Source organism: Polypterus senegalus, chromosome 6 (genome assembly GCF_016835505.1).
Source record: "Polypterus senegalus isolate Bchr_013 chromosome 6, ASM1683550v1, whole genome shotgun sequence".
NCBI classification, from domain to species: domain Eukaryota; kingdom Metazoa; phylum Chordata; class Cladistia; order Polypteriformes; family Polypteridae; genus Polypterus; species Polypterus senegalus.
The window spans coordinates 163,142,218-163,160,160 of record NC_053159.1 but is presented as its reverse complement, the minus strand read 5'-3'; the positions used below and the strand labels follow the sequence as shown (position 1 = coordinate 163,160,160).

At 38.6% G+C, this 17,943-nt stretch overlaps 1 protein-coding gene across 4 annotated transcripts in view; it reads right to left on the bottom strand.

Moving 5' to 3' along the window:
- LOC120531758 (protein TANC1-like) overlaps positions 1-17,943 on the bottom strand; it is a 539,293-nt gene that overhangs the window by 132,345 nt on the left and 389,005 nt on the right. For all 4 annotated transcript variants that reach the window (XM_039757454.1, XM_039757458.1, XM_039757456.1 and 1 more), the window contains exons 10-11: positions 16,443-16,724; positions 10,177-10,328 (exon numbers count right to left, since the gene is read on the bottom strand). In XM_039757454.1, coding sequence (XP_039613388.1) covers positions 10,177-10,328; positions 16,443-16,724 — 434 coding nt within the window. The remainder of the gene's footprint in view (positions 1-10,176; positions 10,329-16,442; positions 16,725-17,943) is intronic.

Here is a 17,943-nt window from a genome sequence, read left to right as displayed (position 1 = left end):
TTAAAAAGACAGCAATCCTGGTACCTCTAGTGTGATATGCAGGACTGAGGAGCCCCAGGCCAACCTCTATACCCACTTAAATTAAGAATGAAATTTAGGTTTGGGCTCATATATTTTAAGGATTCACACGCAGGTTTGCACAAGCACCAGAAGGTCTTGCAGGGTGTGCTATTTGTCTTATGCTGTGTATGAAGCACTGAGCTCTTTTTTGGAATATACAGTGACTATAAAAAAATTTTCACCTCCCTTCCAGGCCCCTACAGTAAGTTTTTATGTTTTATTGCTATCCAACATTGAATTACAGAGGATTTAATCAATTGATCCACTGAAAAATACTTTAAAGTCAAAGTGAAAACATGTCTGCAAAGATGTCTAAATTAATTATAAGTTGAAACATAAAATTATTGATTGTATAAGTCAGTATTTTGTAGATAAAATTTGGAAGCAGTTATACACTTGAGTCTGTGTACACAGGTCCCTATTGGCTTCTCAGCGCATCTGGTCACTGCCATTTTTTCCCATTCTTCTTTGCAAAACTACTCAAGCTCTGTCAGGTTGAATGGGGACTGTGAGAAAATGGCCTTATCTACATTCAGCCGCAAATTATCGATTGCATTGAGATCTGGACTCTGACTCATCCACCCCAGGACATTAACATTGTTGTATTAAAGCAATTCCTATGTAGATTTAGCTTTATGCTTTAGGTTGTTGTCTTGTTAGTAAACTAATCTTCTCTCTAGGCACAGGTTTCTTGCAGACTGCATCAGGTTTTCCTCTAAAATTTCCCAGTATTTTCCCTGCATTCGTTTTACCCTCTTCCATCATAAGCCTTCCAGGGTCTGCTGCAGAGAAGCATCCCCACAGCACGATGCCACCACCAACCGTGCTTCATGGTGGAAACAGTGTATTTTTAATAATGTACAGTGTGTGCCTTACACCAAACATGCCATATAGTCTGACGTTCAAAGTACTTTGGCCAAATTTTTGTCTCATCAGACATAAAACCTTTTTTCCTGCTGACATCAGTCACCCATGTGCCTTGTGACAAACTCTTTGCTTTTTTTTTAATTTATCACAGGACTCCTGGTGGCCTCCCTCACTAGTCTTCTTCTTACACAATCACTCAGTTTTTGTGGATGGACTGCTCTAAGCAGATTTACAGCTGTGCAACACTTTCTCCATTTCTTCCTAACTGATTTTACTGGACTCCAAGGGATATTCAGTGACTTGGATTTGTTCTTGCCTCCATCTTCTGACTTGTGGTTCTTTTCTTCATTGTGTAGATCAGGGCCCCACACTCACTTACTACAGGGTAGACATTTATGCTGCAGTCAACTGAAACTCCAGACTGGTTGTAGCAATGCTACTAATAAGAACTGAACCTGGTCTCCCCTCCCCTAATGCCACAGCCAAGAAGATATGTTCCACCCTGAAGGATGAGATCTTTACCCGATTGAGGGTGCCGAAGAACATCATCTCAGACCGGGACCCACAGTTTACCAGCTCAGAGGCCAAAGAATTTTGGAAGCAATGGGTGGTGGTTCACCTGAAGACAACAGAGTACCATCCCCAATCTAATCGCACTGAGCAGGTGAACCGGACCCTGAAGACAATGATTGCATCCTTCACTGGAGACCATCATCAGGATTGGACAAAGTGGCTGCCTGAGCTGCGGTTCACATTGAACACGGTGGTGCACGAGGTTACGGGTGAGACCCCTGCATTGTTAGCTTTAGGCAGACAGCTAAATGGTCCAGTATAGAGGATAACTGATCATAAACCACCCAATCCAGACACTTCAATACATGATCATTTACAAACTTCACAACTAATCTCACAACGGGTAAAGGAGAGGATGGTGAGGTCCCAGTCCAGACAATCTCAATCGTATAACCGGAGACATAAGCCTGTGCAATTCTCAGTTGGGGAGAAAGTCTGGATCAGGACTCATCCCCTCTCCAAAGCCTCCGATAAATTCATGGCTGAACTGGCTCCGAAGTGGTTTGGCCTGGCAACCATTGTCCAAAAGAAGGGACCAGTAACCTATGCAGTGGAGTGGGGATTGCCGGGGACTAAGAAAGTAGACACTGTGAACATCGCAACCCTCAAGCCTTGGTTCGACCATACACCACGGCCTGGGGGTGGGGATTGTAGCAATGCTACTAATAGTTAGAACTGCATTTCCCAGCAGTCCTTGCAGGGGCTGTTGGGGGTCAAAGGCGGCCAGAGGGGTTTAAAAGGAGGGCAGGTGTCAAAGAGAAAAAAGTTTTGTTTTGTTTTGTTTGTTTGTTTGTTTGTTTGTTTGTTTGGTGCATTATATATATCTGCTGGACTGCTTGCCGTTATTTCTGCCATTTATCATCATTGTGTCCTGGATTGTATTGTTTGTTGGCGTCTGGATCGTCTGTCTACCAGTCTACTGTCTACTGAGGACTGTGTGTGGATTCATTGGCTTTCCTGGAAAAAGGAGCGCTCCTGAACCATCCATCTGTCGTCATACTTTCAGCAACTACTGGTAGGACTGTGTTTTCCATTCCCTTTCTACATACAGATCGCTGGACTTAACTTCACCACTTCTCATTTCATCCGGTTTGGGTTTCCATGGACTTTGCTGTGTGTTTATATGTTAAATGTAATATCGCCGAAGGGATCAGGGGTGGTATTATTGGTTTCATTTATATAATTTAATTTCATTATACTTTTTTATTGTTTAAAATCCCAGCATGTTTTTTTTTGTCTCTGTAGTGTGTGTGTGTGTCGTTCCAAGGCTGGGGTTGTCCCTGGTAATCCTCCAGTAAAATAGGACTGCTGGGAGATGCAGTTCTAACTATTAGTAGCATTGCTACAAGGTGAACACCTTTGAACTAACCCCTGCACCAGTGATGATTTAGGGGTGTCATATTATACTTATGCAATTAATTATTTTGTGTTACATATTTTTTTTAATTTAGACTACTTTGCAGAGACCTGATTTTTGATATTAAAGTGTCTTTTTTGGTTGATCAGTGTCACAAAAGCCAAAATAAATTTGCTGTGATTCCATGCTGTGTAAAAATAAAATGTGAAAACCTCCAATGGGCTAAATACAGTACATTTTGTAGGCACTATGTAAGACTTGTAAGCCCTGGGTGGGTTAGATTTTATAAACAGGACACTTGAATATTGAGAAAGTGTATGTACAGTTTAGCTGAGGCAGATTTAAAAGTGGGACTTAGACAACACTATACTGAAGACAAAGCAAAAAAAAAAGTCTTTGGTATCATTAATGAACATTTAGAAAAAGAGGAAACTGAGAGGAAAATAAAATAATGCTGAAATGTCTAACCAGAAGGGAATATCCAAGTAAAGCCAATTAGCATAAAGTGGAATTCGAAAATGAACAGTTTGTATACAGAAAATGGATCTTAGGGAAAAAAATGGGTAGTCATGTGTTTTAAACCCTGTTCATAATCATATAATGTACAAAAACAGTTTAAACACTCCGATAGTAAATGTATCCCTGCAAATGTTGAATGGAGTATAGGCAAGAGATATTAACAATAAAACAACACTCAAATCTGAAATATTTTGTATAGTTTTAATCTCCATTTTATTGGACCTGAACAACTTTAACAGTGCTGGAGAAAACCAGAAGTAGAGCGACTGCGCTTATTCTATGACTACAGATTATGTTGTGTAAGGAATGTCTGGAATAAACTGAGATTTGGGGGATGTGTTACAGGGGAATTTAAAATATTATTAAGTTAACTTTTAAATTACTAGGTTAACAGTCAGGAGGATGCCAGCTGTTATTGAAATAAGAACACATGGGTATATGAGGAAGGGTTTGCAAAGTTTATATACCAATAAAACCTCATGACTTTTCCTCTGAAAATACAGCCAGCTTTGGCCCTTCCTGAACAGAGCCTTTGTGTTCTCTGACCAGTGCAGCCTGTCATCCAACTGCACTCCAAGGTAATTATAGGTCCTCACCCACTCCACATCAACCCCTTTGATGGAGACAGGAATCAGTGGAGGGTTGGACCTAGAGTAGTCCATGACCATCTCCTTGGTTTTGGAAATGCTCAACGGCAGTTGGTTTGACCAACACCATCCCATAAAGTCATTCACCAGACCCCTGTACTCCTCCTCCCAACCACCCCTGACACACCCCACAACAGCAGTGTCATCTGAGAACCTGAATGTGTCATGTCCCTAAGTTGTAACTAAAGTCCAATTTGTACAGGGTGAAGAGGAAAGGAGAAAGAACAGTTCCCTGTGGAGCTCCTGTGCTACTGATTATAGTGTGTGATGTTCAATTCCCCAGTCTGACAAAACGAGGTCTACCAGTGAGGTAATCTGTAATCCAGTTCACCAGTTGTGAGTCCACTCCAAGCTTGTCCCTCAGTAGGATGGGCTGGATGGTGCTGAAGTTGCTGGAAAAGTCAAAGACCATGATCCTCACAGCACTAAATCCTTTGTCTAGATGCAAGTCTGTCCGGTGGAGAAGGTAGAGAATGGCATCATCCACACACCCCTTCCCTTCCCTTGATAGGCAAACTGCAGGGGATCTAGTGTGTAGTTCACTTATGGTCTGAGGAGGTAAAGAAGTAGTCGCTCCAGGGTCTTCAAAATATGGGATATTAAGACCACATGCCTGAAGTCATTGAGTTCACTGGATCTCTCTTTCTCGGGAACTGGGATGAGAAGTGAGGTCCACATTTTGGGGACCCTACCAAGTCACAGTCTCAGGTTGAAGATATGCTGAAGGGGTTCTGCCAGATCCGCAGCACAGGCCCTTATAAGTCTTGGATGATCATCTGTGAGGGAGGGGGTGGTGGCTGGTGAGTTAGTGGCAGTTAAGGCAGAAGCAGGGCAGTTGAACTGGTTGTAGAAGAGATTGAACTCATTCGCTCTCTCCACCTGGTCAACTGCTGTACTGCTATTCCTTTGCTTATAGCTGGAGATCGTCTCCATACCATCCCACACCTTCTGATGTTATTTTGCTGCAACTCGTACTCTACCGTTTTCCTGTAGGCCCCCTTAGCCACTTTTAGTCTAACCTTAAGTTCCTTCTGTACACTCCTGAGCTCTGCCTGGTTCTTGTTTTTGAAAGCTCTCTTCTTCTTCTCAAGAAAGCCCTTAACATCACTGGTAATCTAGAGCTTATTATTAGCAAAGCAGCATACAGTTTTAACAGGAACAACAGTGTCCTTGCACGTCCCGATAGTCGTGCAATTTGTAATATCCTCAATATCCTCTCCAAGTCATGCAAGCAGAACACTCCAGTCATTTGACTCAAAATAGTCCCTAAGAGCATTATCAACTTCAGGAGAATATTTCCTGAAGGAGCACATAGTTCTGGGTTGCCTTTGAACTAGAGGCTTGGAGGGGAGTGGCTAGGTAAGCATCCTTCACATTTGCATACAGAAGATGAATTGTCCTGCTCTTTCTGGTATTACAATCAACATATTGAAAGAAGGGAGTCATAGTCAAGTCTAGTGTAATGTGATTGAACTCGGCAGAAATGGAAATGAATGCCAATGGGGTGTTGCGTCTGCTGTCTTGCAATTGGTTGCAACTATGACATAATACACCATTCTTGATTCCGCCCATGGAGGAATGTAAACAAAAACTACAATGGTGTGGGAAAATCCCCTGAGCACGTAGTATGGACAACACCTACCACTAAAAGTTCAATGTCCCAACAGAAAATGGTTTCCTTAAATGTTACATGCCCCGGGTTACACCATCTGATGTTAATAAACAGTGCAAGTCCCTCCACTTTGCTTTTGCCACAACATTTAGTATCCCTGTCTGCTCTTACGATTATGAATCCCAGAACGTCCATGCTAGAATGAGGAATGTTGTCGGTTAGCCACATTTCCGTCAGACACAACAAACTCGATAAGACTCGATGGTTTGAAACTAGTGCTTGCTATCTTGTCTGTCTTGTTGACCAGTGAGTTTACATTCCCTATTACCAGAATAGATGGTTTATATGTCCTGTGTTTGTTTGCAAGCTTCGCCTTTACTTTAGCGCAAGGCCCTGTATCCCTAATACCTACGCCTCACTTCTTTCAGAGTGAGCTGCGATCCACCAAGGCGTCTTTTAGTTCGGAGTACAAATAGCTCTTCCTTCTTTTAAACAAAGTTCCATGCTGCTTACTTGCATTGTTAAAAGATCTATATCCATAGCAAACTCAAACAAAAGTACTGCACACATAGTAAACAAACAGTCAAGAAGAAACTATATGCTATAAGTAACGAAAAGAAAGAAAAGAAACAAAAACAATGTAATGTAGACATAGGTACTGGTTAGGCTGCCACTCATGTCAGCGCCTAAGTAACTAGCAGGAATTGACAAATTATGTTGAGCTTAATGGCCTGTTTAAAACCTTTCCTAATGTTCTTAAGTGAATCAAAATCAATATGTATTTTGCAGTTATTTTGTTATACATTTACCTTTGATACCCTAAGCCTTGATTAAAGAAAACACTAGTGAAATCCAGCCTGCATGATTTGGTACAACAAGCAGGTACTTCCATTTAGCTGCCTTAAAACCTCACTTGGCACGATTTTAAGGTTCTCTAGGATTCATTGAGCTTGAAATTTCAATATGAAATAATATTTTCTCTTTAGGTGAGCAGTTATTTTGTAATATCCTTTTAACGGTATACATTTCAACCATTCCATTCTCAGCTACATCCTTTTTCGAGAAAAACAGTTTAATATCTGGTGCTCACTCAAGGCCAAAGCCCTTAGTGACCCTGCCAAATCTATGGGCACAGGTTTAGATTCATAACTGGCAATATTATATGCTAGCTCTTTAGCTATTAGGATAGCCATGCAATGTACAGTGTTGAAAATAATAAAACAACACAAAAAAGAGTGCAACAGATTTATAGTTTGCCTGTATTGTTCAACACTGTCAAGATAAGAAAAAATGTATCAAACAAATATATACAAAAAAAATGTAACATTTCTGCGAGCCATGTTTTATGCAGACTCAGGTTAATAGGTGGGTGTACTTTTACTATGAATATATCTGCTGACGATCTGTATGTTTACTTTTTAATAACCAAAAAGAATATTTATGATTACTTAAAATTACTCTTATAGTATTTAGGTACTGCTTGTACACAAACAGAATTAACTCAAAATCTCTGCAGGTGTGTAAGTATTAACCACCCTCACATTACTAAACAGCTTAATCAGGGTCAAAGCAATGAGGACCAGAGCTGATCCAAGCAGAATCATATGCAAAGCAAGAACCAATCCTGGATAGAGAGACAGTTCTTCACAGGGCACATTCATGTACTCATCCATAATTATATGGGCCTAAAAATGCAAACAATGGGAGGAACAACTGAGTACTTGCTTTATAACCTTTGCACATATGAAAAGAGTATAAAAACTGCAAACAGTCAGTTCTGGGCAACTTTCTTCTCTTTTACCATGTCTTGTGATTTTTCAACTAGGCCTATCATTAAATAAACAACAAGCACAGATAAATGTATCAGTCAAGCAGAAGGCCATTACAGGGTCACACCAGGCATGAGTGCTGCAAGCTATGAGTTCTAAAATTATCATAGAGCTTTCCCCTGTTGTTTCACACATTAATCTTAGAGCTGATGTCTTTCTTGGAATTTATTGATAATGTGTTGTTCATCAATATCAGATGCCTTGAAGTGTATAAAATAATCAATTGAGAGATCAATTTTATAAAAAGCACTTTATCTCCAGAAGCACTGATTTTACTTTATTATGTGTGGGTTTCATTATAAATTAAAGTAATTTACATTACATTCTCAAACCTGCTTAAATCATTTCAGCATTGCAGAGGACCAGAGCCTTTCCAGTCACTGAACACTAGGCAGGAGCCAGGCCTGGAAAATAAGCCAGTCCATCTCAGGGTCATGCACATGTTCACACAGAAGTAAAGTTGAAATTGTCAATTAACCTAACCAACATGTCTGTTGGGATGTGAGAGGAAAACAGCCATCCCTGGAGGAAAGCTTACACATACATTGACAACATTGTGCAGATTCCACATGTACAATGAGTGAGCACAGAATTTGAACCGAGGATGTTGGGCAGCACTACTCATGGTACCAATGCGTTGCTTCTAAATTGACAAAATTTTAAAAAGCAGTTGTCAGAAGTGACAGTATTAGCAGCCAAGGCAAAAGACACCAAGCATGACTTTTGAATTTTTTCCAAAATAAAAGCAACTGATTCTAAGAGTTTATCTTTAGGAAACTAGTCATCTTTTCCCTACAATAGTTGGAGTGGGAAAACATAAAACCAAATAATTTAAAATTTACATCACCAAAAGACCAGGATGACATTTTGAGAAATGTAAATGTATAAGCCAACAAAAGCTCATGACTGGACTGAACACTTGAACGGGGCAACGCAGAGTGGAAAAACATGGACAACCTTCAACATTGTTATTATGGTACAGATCATGTTTAAAATGGTGAACAGAAAAGAAGAACATTTTTAAACATTCCAGTTTAACTGAACACTCTGATTTATAAATTGTGCTATTACCTTTTAACTATTTATTTAATTATTTAGGTATACTGTTAAAAGCTCAATGCAACAATTTGGAAAAGGGTATAAGTTGATTAAGTTCACGGTTACAGAAACTTCAGTATTCATCAAATAAATGTTTAACCACTGAGCTCCCTGCAGACATGACAGCGCTAGAATATTTTTTACACTGGATAAGAATTGGCAGTGTTTAAATTTCTGTTTTCTTGATATGTTAACAGCAAAATGAATATGGTATTCTGTAGCTATCATTTTGTTTGGTTATGCTTCACTATGGGTGAAACCTGCAGGGTAACAGGTCACAAGATATTTTAAGACCCAATTATGCCTCCATTTCTTCTGCTGCCGACTCTGCTTTAAACATAAAAGCATTTGAAGAAGCATAAAATGATTTTGTGACAAACAATCCAAATCAAATCTGATTAAATCTGCATTAGGTTAAGTTCAAGATTCAGTAAGCAAGAGGAACTAAGCACTATTATCTCAGACCAGTCCAACAGGTTTCCTTTTCTACTTCGATTAATGCCGTTTCCTTCTTTGCTGTCCAAATGAATGGCAGCAAAGGGGTGAGGGGGAAGGATGGAAGTCAGCATGTCAGCTTAGACAAAAGTCAATTTCTGGTGGGGATATAGGTGAACTACAATAGCTTATGAGCTAAAGTCCAATACATGAGAGATAAAGCCTAAGGCATAATGTGTGCCACATACAGAAGAAGCAACCAGTGGCACCCAGGTGTATGTAACAAACAGAAAAACATACACTAATAGTTATAGAAAAACAGATAGTGATCACTGATTTTGCTTCATTCGAAACATAAATTATAATAAACATACAGTATATGTTAAAGTTATTCAGTATATACTATATATAAAATGCTTTTATATAAATTATCTGCATCGCTACAGTGATTCCAAACTAGTGGTCTGTGCATAATGAAAAAGATGTGTTAAGAGTTCTTCTGAGGTAAAACTTTAAAATTCACACAATAAGCTACCAGCATGCAAAAAAGTTATAAATAACAACCTTATTTAATAGACAACTGCATATAACCTCAGATTTAATTTTATATATTTTACCAAGTTCCTAAAACTGCTACTTCGGATGGACAATTTACTTCATCCAGTCTACAAAAATTATAGCTTAGATTCTCATGCAAAAGAACAGTATTTGTGCAGGAGTCTTACTTATACTACAGGAGTGCTGAGTGGTCCTTGTAATATTAGGCAAGAGCAAAATGATTTTTGCCAGACTGACTGGTAGTTAGAAGTCCCTCAATCCAAGCAAATCTCAAAAGCTGCACCAGCAGCATTATACATGACTACGCTGAGCTTCAGCGTCCACTTTATCTGACAGCACATTCAGCAAAGCTCTGGTGATGAATGTTTAATAATGTGTTAACACATAGCTGAGAACATCAAACACTGTATAAAATCTATATCTCTGCACCTGCATTAAACAAAATGAAAGGAATATCTGACTTGAAGGTCAAAATAAACTCAAGAAATATTTACACAAGAACACCCAGTTTAATAGAAAATACTGGAATATTAATCTAACCCACCACATTTATGCAGCAGTACACATATTTCACTAATGGTGTTGAACTTTGAAATCAAGACCAGTGCAAGAGCTACCAACCTTTGTGGCAAGACGTTTCACTGCTTCTTCGTTTCGCCGTTGCATTTCTGGGGTCCCGGGGCAACTATTATTCTTCATCGTGTTGTTGACGCTAGAAGGCAATGTTGGCTTGGGCAGCTGGCTAAGCGGAAGATCCAAACTTACATCCCCATCTGCAAAACAACAAAAACCCCTGTATAGTGAACTACAGCTTCTTACATAATCATCAACTGCAAATATTGCTGAATTCTCCCTAGTGAATAACAGAAGAACATGGCTGCTTACTTATTTTACATTAAAATGTTAAATCTGTAATATTATGTTTATGTTTCAATTCATTCAGCCTTGAAGCTCTCACCCAATTGGATTCTTCCAGTTCATGTAAATGAACTCACAGAAGACTGGCCACAAACTTGGGTGTTGGCTTCCAGCTTAACAGAAGGAATAAGGCCATAAGTAAAGGCAGGTAAAGATCAGGAACAGAGAACAATAAGTAGCTAGCTCATCTGGTCTGTCTCAAAGGGACAGTATACCCCTGCCATTGTAAATAGCAAGTGGTAGCAGGGGTGTATCCGGCTGTTTAATAGCAAACCATTACACAGTGGTGCTGGGACACAAAGGGCATGGCTGTAGGGGGCCAATCCTGGCACTTCTAATGATTCCAATACATTGTTTAGAAGTAACTAATGTACAATATAGGTGCTCCCTAATTTAAAAACAACAGAGCTGAAGGCAGAAGCATAAGTTCAACAGTGGGAAGACAGTTAAAGAATGTCAAATGAGAGAGGCAACAAGAGAACTGTACTCTTGTACTCCATCTCCAATCAGCCTAGGCACATGCATTCCTTGTGTTGTGTTTTGTTTTTCATCTTTGACCCTCACTTATTATTTTGTTAATACTACACTGTGTAATAACGTAAAATATTACATTTCACTAGCTCAACAATAAAAGACTCATCTCATCTCAGTCTAAATGCTCCAAATGATGCTTGTGGAAATGGCATGCCCTAAAATTGACAAATAAATCAGATACAGCAACACAGTTGTGAAAAGATCAGCCATCTTAATTAAAACTAAAAATCCTGATTTGCACATTTCTTATTGGTGGTGTCAAAAAGAACAAAATATATGACATGTTTCATTTTTGTCAAACTGGTTGCTCTTGGATACCAAAGGAGGTGAAACAAACAGAGCTATATCACTGAAGACAAAATGTGAATAGCCTAACAAAATGAAAAGGTTTAACTTTGTATGTGTGTGTGTGTGTGTGTGTGTGTGTGTATATATATATATATATATATATATATATATATATATATATATATATATATATATATCTTTTGCTTGGAAATCAATTAAAAAAATTAATCGTATAAATGTATGTAATTGATTGTGATTAATGTAATTTAATATTAAAACATTTAATTATAAAATAATACATTAATCATGAAGTACAGTGGGATGCAAAAGTTTTGCCAACCTTGTTAATAGTCATTATTTTCCTGTATAAATCGTTGGTTGCTAGGATAAAAAATGTCAGTTAAATATATCATATAGGAGACACACACAGTGATATTTGAGAAGTGAAATGAAGTTTATTGGATTTACAGAAAGTGTGCAATAATTGTTCAAACAAAATCAGGCAGGTGCATAAATTTGGGCACCGTTGTCATTTTATTGATTCCAAAACTTTTAGAACTAATTATTGGAACTCAAATTGGCTTGGTAAGCTCAGTGACCCCTGACCTACATACACAGGTGAATCCTATAATGAGAAAGAGTATTTAAGGGGGTCAACTGTAAGTTTCCCTCCTCCTTTAATTTTCTCTGAAGAGTAGCAACATGGGGGTCACAAAACAACTCTCAAATGACCTGAAGACAAAGATTGTTCACCATCATGGTTTACGGGAAGGATACAGAAAGCTGTCCCAGAGATTTAAGTTGTCTGTTTCCACAGTTAGGAACATAATGAGGAAATGGAAGACCACAGGCTCAGTTCAAGTTAAGGCTCAAGTGGCAGACCAAGAAAGATTTCGGATAGACAGAAGCGACGAATGGTGAGAACAGTCAGAGTCAACCCACAGACCAGCACCAAAGACCTACAACATCATCTTGCAGCAGATGGAGTCACTGTGCATCGTTCAACCATTCGGCACACTTTACACAAGGAGATGGTGTATGCGAGAGTGATGCAGAGGAAGCCTTTTCTCCGCCCACAGCACAAACAGAGCCGCTTGAGGTATTTGGACAAGCCAGCTTCATTTTGGAATAAGGTGCTGTGGACTGATGAAACTAAAATTGAGTTATTTGGGCATAACAAGGGGCGTTATGCATGGAGGAAAAAGAACACAGCATTCCAAGAAAAACACCTGCTACCTACAGTAAAATATGGTAGTGGTTCCATCATGCTGTGGGGCTGTGTGGCCAGTGCAGGGACTGGGAATCTTGTCAAAGTTGAGGGACGCATGGATTCCACTCAGTATCAGCAGATTCTGGAGACCAATGTCCAGGAATCAGTGACAAAGCTGAAGCTGCGCCAGGGCTGGATTTTTCAACAAGACAACGACCCGAAACACTGCTCAAAATCCACTAAGGCATTCATGCAGACGAACAAGTACAACGTTCTGGAATGGCCATCTCAGTCCCCAGACCTAAATATAATTGAAAATCTGTGGTGTGAGTTAAAGAGAGCTGTCCATGCTCGGAAGCCATCAAACCTGAATGAACTAGAGATGTTTTGTAAAGAGGAATGGTCCAAAATACCTTCAACCACAATCCAGACTCTCATTGGAACCTACAGGAAGCGTTTAGAGGCTGTAATTTCTGCAAAAGGCGGATCTACTAAATATTGATTTCATTTCTTTTTTGTGGTGCCCAAATTTATGCACCTGCCTGATTTTGTTTGAACAATTATTGCACATTTTCTGTAAATCCAATAAACTTCATTTCACTTCTCAAATATCACAGTGTGTGTCTCCTATATGATATATTTAACTGACATTTTTTATCGTAACAACCAACGATTTATACAGGAAAATAATGACTATTAACAAGGTTGCCCAAACCTTTGCATCCCACTGTAAATACACACTAAATCACAAACTTATCAACACAACGGGATTTAAAACAAATGAATGGAATAGTTTAAACCTTAAACAATGACCTTAAAGCTGAGCTTTTAACAAAATACTACTTGAGCAAGTACAGCCTGAATTTGAATGCCTTCCTAAAAGCAAGTTTAAAAGAAGGCAATAAGAAAATAAGGCCAATGTATTAATTCTCAAATTGGCATAGCATATGAGACACAGACATGTCAAAGTAAAAAACAATTGAAACAACTGTTGACTTTGAATGCACTGCTAAAGACTGATTTAATTGAAAGAATAAGCATCTGTTAAATGGGCATACATGAAAACTTGTGTTAAAACTCCGCAAATACTATCCTCAATTGTTAATCACCATCAATAACTTGATAATTATACTCTACATAAGTGTTTTTCCACTGGTGCGCCATGGAAATAGCTGTGTCATGCCCCTGGGTCCAGACACGCTCCTCATGTGGTCGAGACCTATCCAAGAAGGATGGAAATACCTGGAGAAGCTGAAATAAAAGCAGCTCCATGATCGTTGTTTTACAGACACACCACTGATAGAGTACTTTAGCAGCCAGGAGACGTGTCGAGGGACCATCTGCCTGGGTGTGTGTTCTTGCAGAGTCGAGGGCCAGTGGGCATACAAGTTGCCTCTGACCCCAGGTTAGTGGATTAAGGCAGAGACAGAACCACCTGTATGACTGGGCAAAGGGCAGAAGCAGCTGGGAAATGCATCCAAAGTGCTAAGTGCTGTCCTGCCCTTTCGGACAGTTTATCAAGTGTATAGATTTAACACTTTTCTGGTTGGAAGAACAATGGTGTCCCTTGGAATTTCTTTGGTTTCCTTCTACTAGATCATTCACTCTAAGCTCTTCCTGCCCACCATGCTAGCTTCTTCTCGTCTCATCTCTGTGCTTGCTCTCCCCCCAAATGTTTACTTATTTTATTTGCTAGCAATCTGTTGTGTATCTCAAACTGAAGTAAAAAACTTGAATCCCTTTTCATACATTTCTAAAGGCTGAGATTTTCCTATGCACATATACTTCAAGTAATCTACTTAGTTTTATTTGAGTAGGACCCCCTTATTATGACGGCTCTGTGTCCATGTAGTATGAGTCTCAATGTCTTATACCAAAGAATGACAACATTAAAATATTTTGTACTTTCAAAAAAGGAACTTTCCTAGAGGTAATGTTCATCATTGGAGACCTTTTACAATAATTTGTAAAACAAAAACTGTGATATAGCACAATGTAAAACAAGGCAGGAAGCAGAGAAAAGTCAAACAAAACAGACGAATAAACAGTACATGCAATGCTGCACCTTGTGATATACTTATTTTTTTAATATTTTATCCATATGGTATGTTGCTACAGTAACACACTTGTTATGAACAGTAACACTGATGTATTTACAAGTATCGAATCAAACTGAGCCTTACTGACATGAACCTAACTGTGCAGCTCTCTGGATCAAGTTCAATACTTTGGTCTATTTAAAAGTGACATTACAAGGCAGCGGCAAAGCCAACAAATATTGTTAAGTGACTTGAGTCTCCAAAACCAGCCACTAATGACACTTATTACTGTAAATTTATAATATCTAGAGACTTGCCAAAGTGGAATAATTTATATATATAAAACATCTAAGCAGTGAATTTCCTTTGGAACAGTCAAAGTGCTGAGCAGGTTCTAAAAACTGAAGGCAATTTTATATAGAATCAAACACAAAACAAAGTAACAAATGATGATTGCAGCATAATTATTTAGGAAGATTCTACTCAGTTGCTTAATGGGAAAACTACTACTGATTCCTCTCCTCAAACATAACCCATAAAGATAATCAAATACTATTTAAATAAATGATGCACATCATTTACATCAATTACTGATTTATTTCAATATGCATGGCCAGTGAGGAACTGGCATCTCATTCAAGGTTAGTTCCTGTTATCCCTAACCCTGCAATGGAAAATCAGGGTTCCTAAAATGGAATGACACACATTTTGAAATCCATTATTAAAATAATACTTCACCCAAAGATGATATGTTATCTGTTACCTTTTTTATCTAATGCTCACAGTAATGGCTGACAAAAATGTTTGATCTCATATTTTTATGGAGAACGAAGATAGCAAAGTTCTTGACATTACAGGCTTCAAATCGGACCCAGGACGAACAAACAGCAATTATCAAAATATCCATGAAAAAACTTATGTTGCATAATCCATAAGATAGATATGTGATCATTTGCTCACAACGTACCATTTATTTTTGCTAAAAATTGTTGAATAAAACATTACTGGAAAATCCTCTTGTGAACTGCTATGGAAGACATTCACACGAGATCAATTCTTCAAACTAAGATCCTGCCTCTTCCCTTATGCGTTGGTTGATAAGTCATACTTCTGGGTTCTTCAATGGCAATCTATCAAGCTGCACAGCTGAATTGACTTTCTGCATCCTAAATATGCACAAATACAATGCCTCCTTTGCACCTGATAATGTTTTCAATCTCATATCTTTACTAATTGTACTCCTCTCTCAGACTACACTCTGCAAAATTAATACGATGTGAAGCACCATGCAGGGAATGATTGACATATTACTGGGCAGGCATTTTGATCAATTAATTAGGGGGGTGGTGGGTTTACAATTCAAAAGATAACTCTCGTTTGAGTGCACTTCCCAGCTGTTCACAAGAGGATTTTCCTAGTTCCTAGTTTAAAGTTGTTTATTTACTAATATTTTAGCAAAAATAAACATGTTTAGGACGTTATAAGCACTGGATACCTGACATATGGATTATGTGACATAAGTAAATTGAGATTTTTTCAAGGACGTTTTGATATAGTTTGTTGTTTATTCAGAATTGGCCCCCATCAAAGCCTACTGCGTCAACTCTGTTCTTCTTAAAAAAATCAATTAAAAGTTTTTTTTGGCCATTACTTCAAACAGCACGGGTAAGTAACAGATTAAAAAAAAACGTTCTGGGTGGAGTATTCCTTTAAGAAGTTAATCAGAGAATCAATTAAAAAATCAGAGGTCACAGGGCTTTACTGGGACCAGGACTGGAAATAATTCTGTGAAATGCTACTCCTGATTTAAAGAATTTACTGATGCACAGAATTTTCATACAGTGAGTGCTGTTGTAGAAACCACAGAGAAAGACAGACAGAGATAATAATAATCTTACTTTTTGGGGAGGCGCTCGGGCTGTTAGAAGCAATTTGCCTCATTCTGCCTCCATGGCAGCTGAGTGCCACTAGCCGTGATATTATGGCTGTTTTGCCAAAGCCGACGTTGCCCACAATAACTGCCCCTCTGTTTTCAGTCGTCTCGGAGGTCTGTAGTTTCTCCTCCAGGAGCTGAAAGACCCAGTCTCTTCCGATGAACACTGAATCTGTAGTTATGCTTGGCACTTCAAAAAGCAGGGGCTTGAGCATGATATCCGCTGGCTTGTATGGGGAAAATCGGGCTGTAAACCAAGAAAAAAAAAATGCAACTTAAAAATATACTAATAAAACTTTACATTTTTAATTCATTATATTCATGTCCTGTATAACCTCTTTTCTTCATGATCAAATTTTTATTGAACTCAATACATTCACTGTGATTATTATCAAAGCAACACACAAAACATGCTTCATATTGCATCCTTTTCCAAACCAAAATATTTTTCTATTTAATAGTGTCCTTAATGCTTTTGTATAACTTAGTCTTAGCAACATTTAAAACAGTAGGAAGAGGATTCTATAAAATAAGTACACAGTATATGAATAATGTCTCATTTTCAGTGAGTTTGGTCACTTAATTTACTATAGACAGTGGTAAACAAAATTAACAGTTTTTTTGTGTGACACAATCAATCATAAATCACAGTGAGTCAGCAAATTAGTGAGACCAGCAGGAGACAGAGCTAGAGGTGACAGAGTTAAATTATGCTAAGATTTGCATTGGGTGGGACGAGGATGGACAGGATTAGAAGTGAGGACATTAGAGGGTCAGCTCAGGTTAGAAGGTTGGGAGACAAAGTCAGAGAGGAGAGATTGCGTTGATTTGAGGAAGGCCTAAGAGGAGGTTTATGGATGTGATGAGAGAGGACATGCAGGTGATGGGTATAACAGAGCAAGATGCAGAGGACAGAAAGATATGGAGGAAGATGATCCGCTGTAGCAGCCCCTAACGGGAGTAGCCAAAAGAAGAAGAAGAAGATCTTTGTCTGCTTGTGAAAGTGCATAGCCATGGATTCAACAATAATTGCAAATAGAATTGAACAACCCAGTTTGGGTGTACATTTTAGAGTGAAACAGTCAGAATAAAAAATGATTATATGAAAAGAGACTTGAGGGCTGGGATATAATAATTTATTACAACAACCTATGTTGTGTCTGATCTGATTGTACAGTAAAAACATACCCCCTATAAGTCCTCCAAAACCTTTTTCTTAGTTTGCAGCAGGACTTCTGGATGCTTACATATTGTAGAGGTATACAGAATGTTATGCTAAACAGCAATCAAAGGTTTACAATGACAATAGATGCATATCTTCACGAAATTCAGTCTGATTTCATGATAACATAAAAGTGAGCAGTCTGTCTGTTATACTAAAACCGTCACCAGGACCTTGACATCATTGTTCAGTTGTTCAGATTGAACTGTAGGAAGCACACTCTAATGGCTTTCATTCTTTTTTG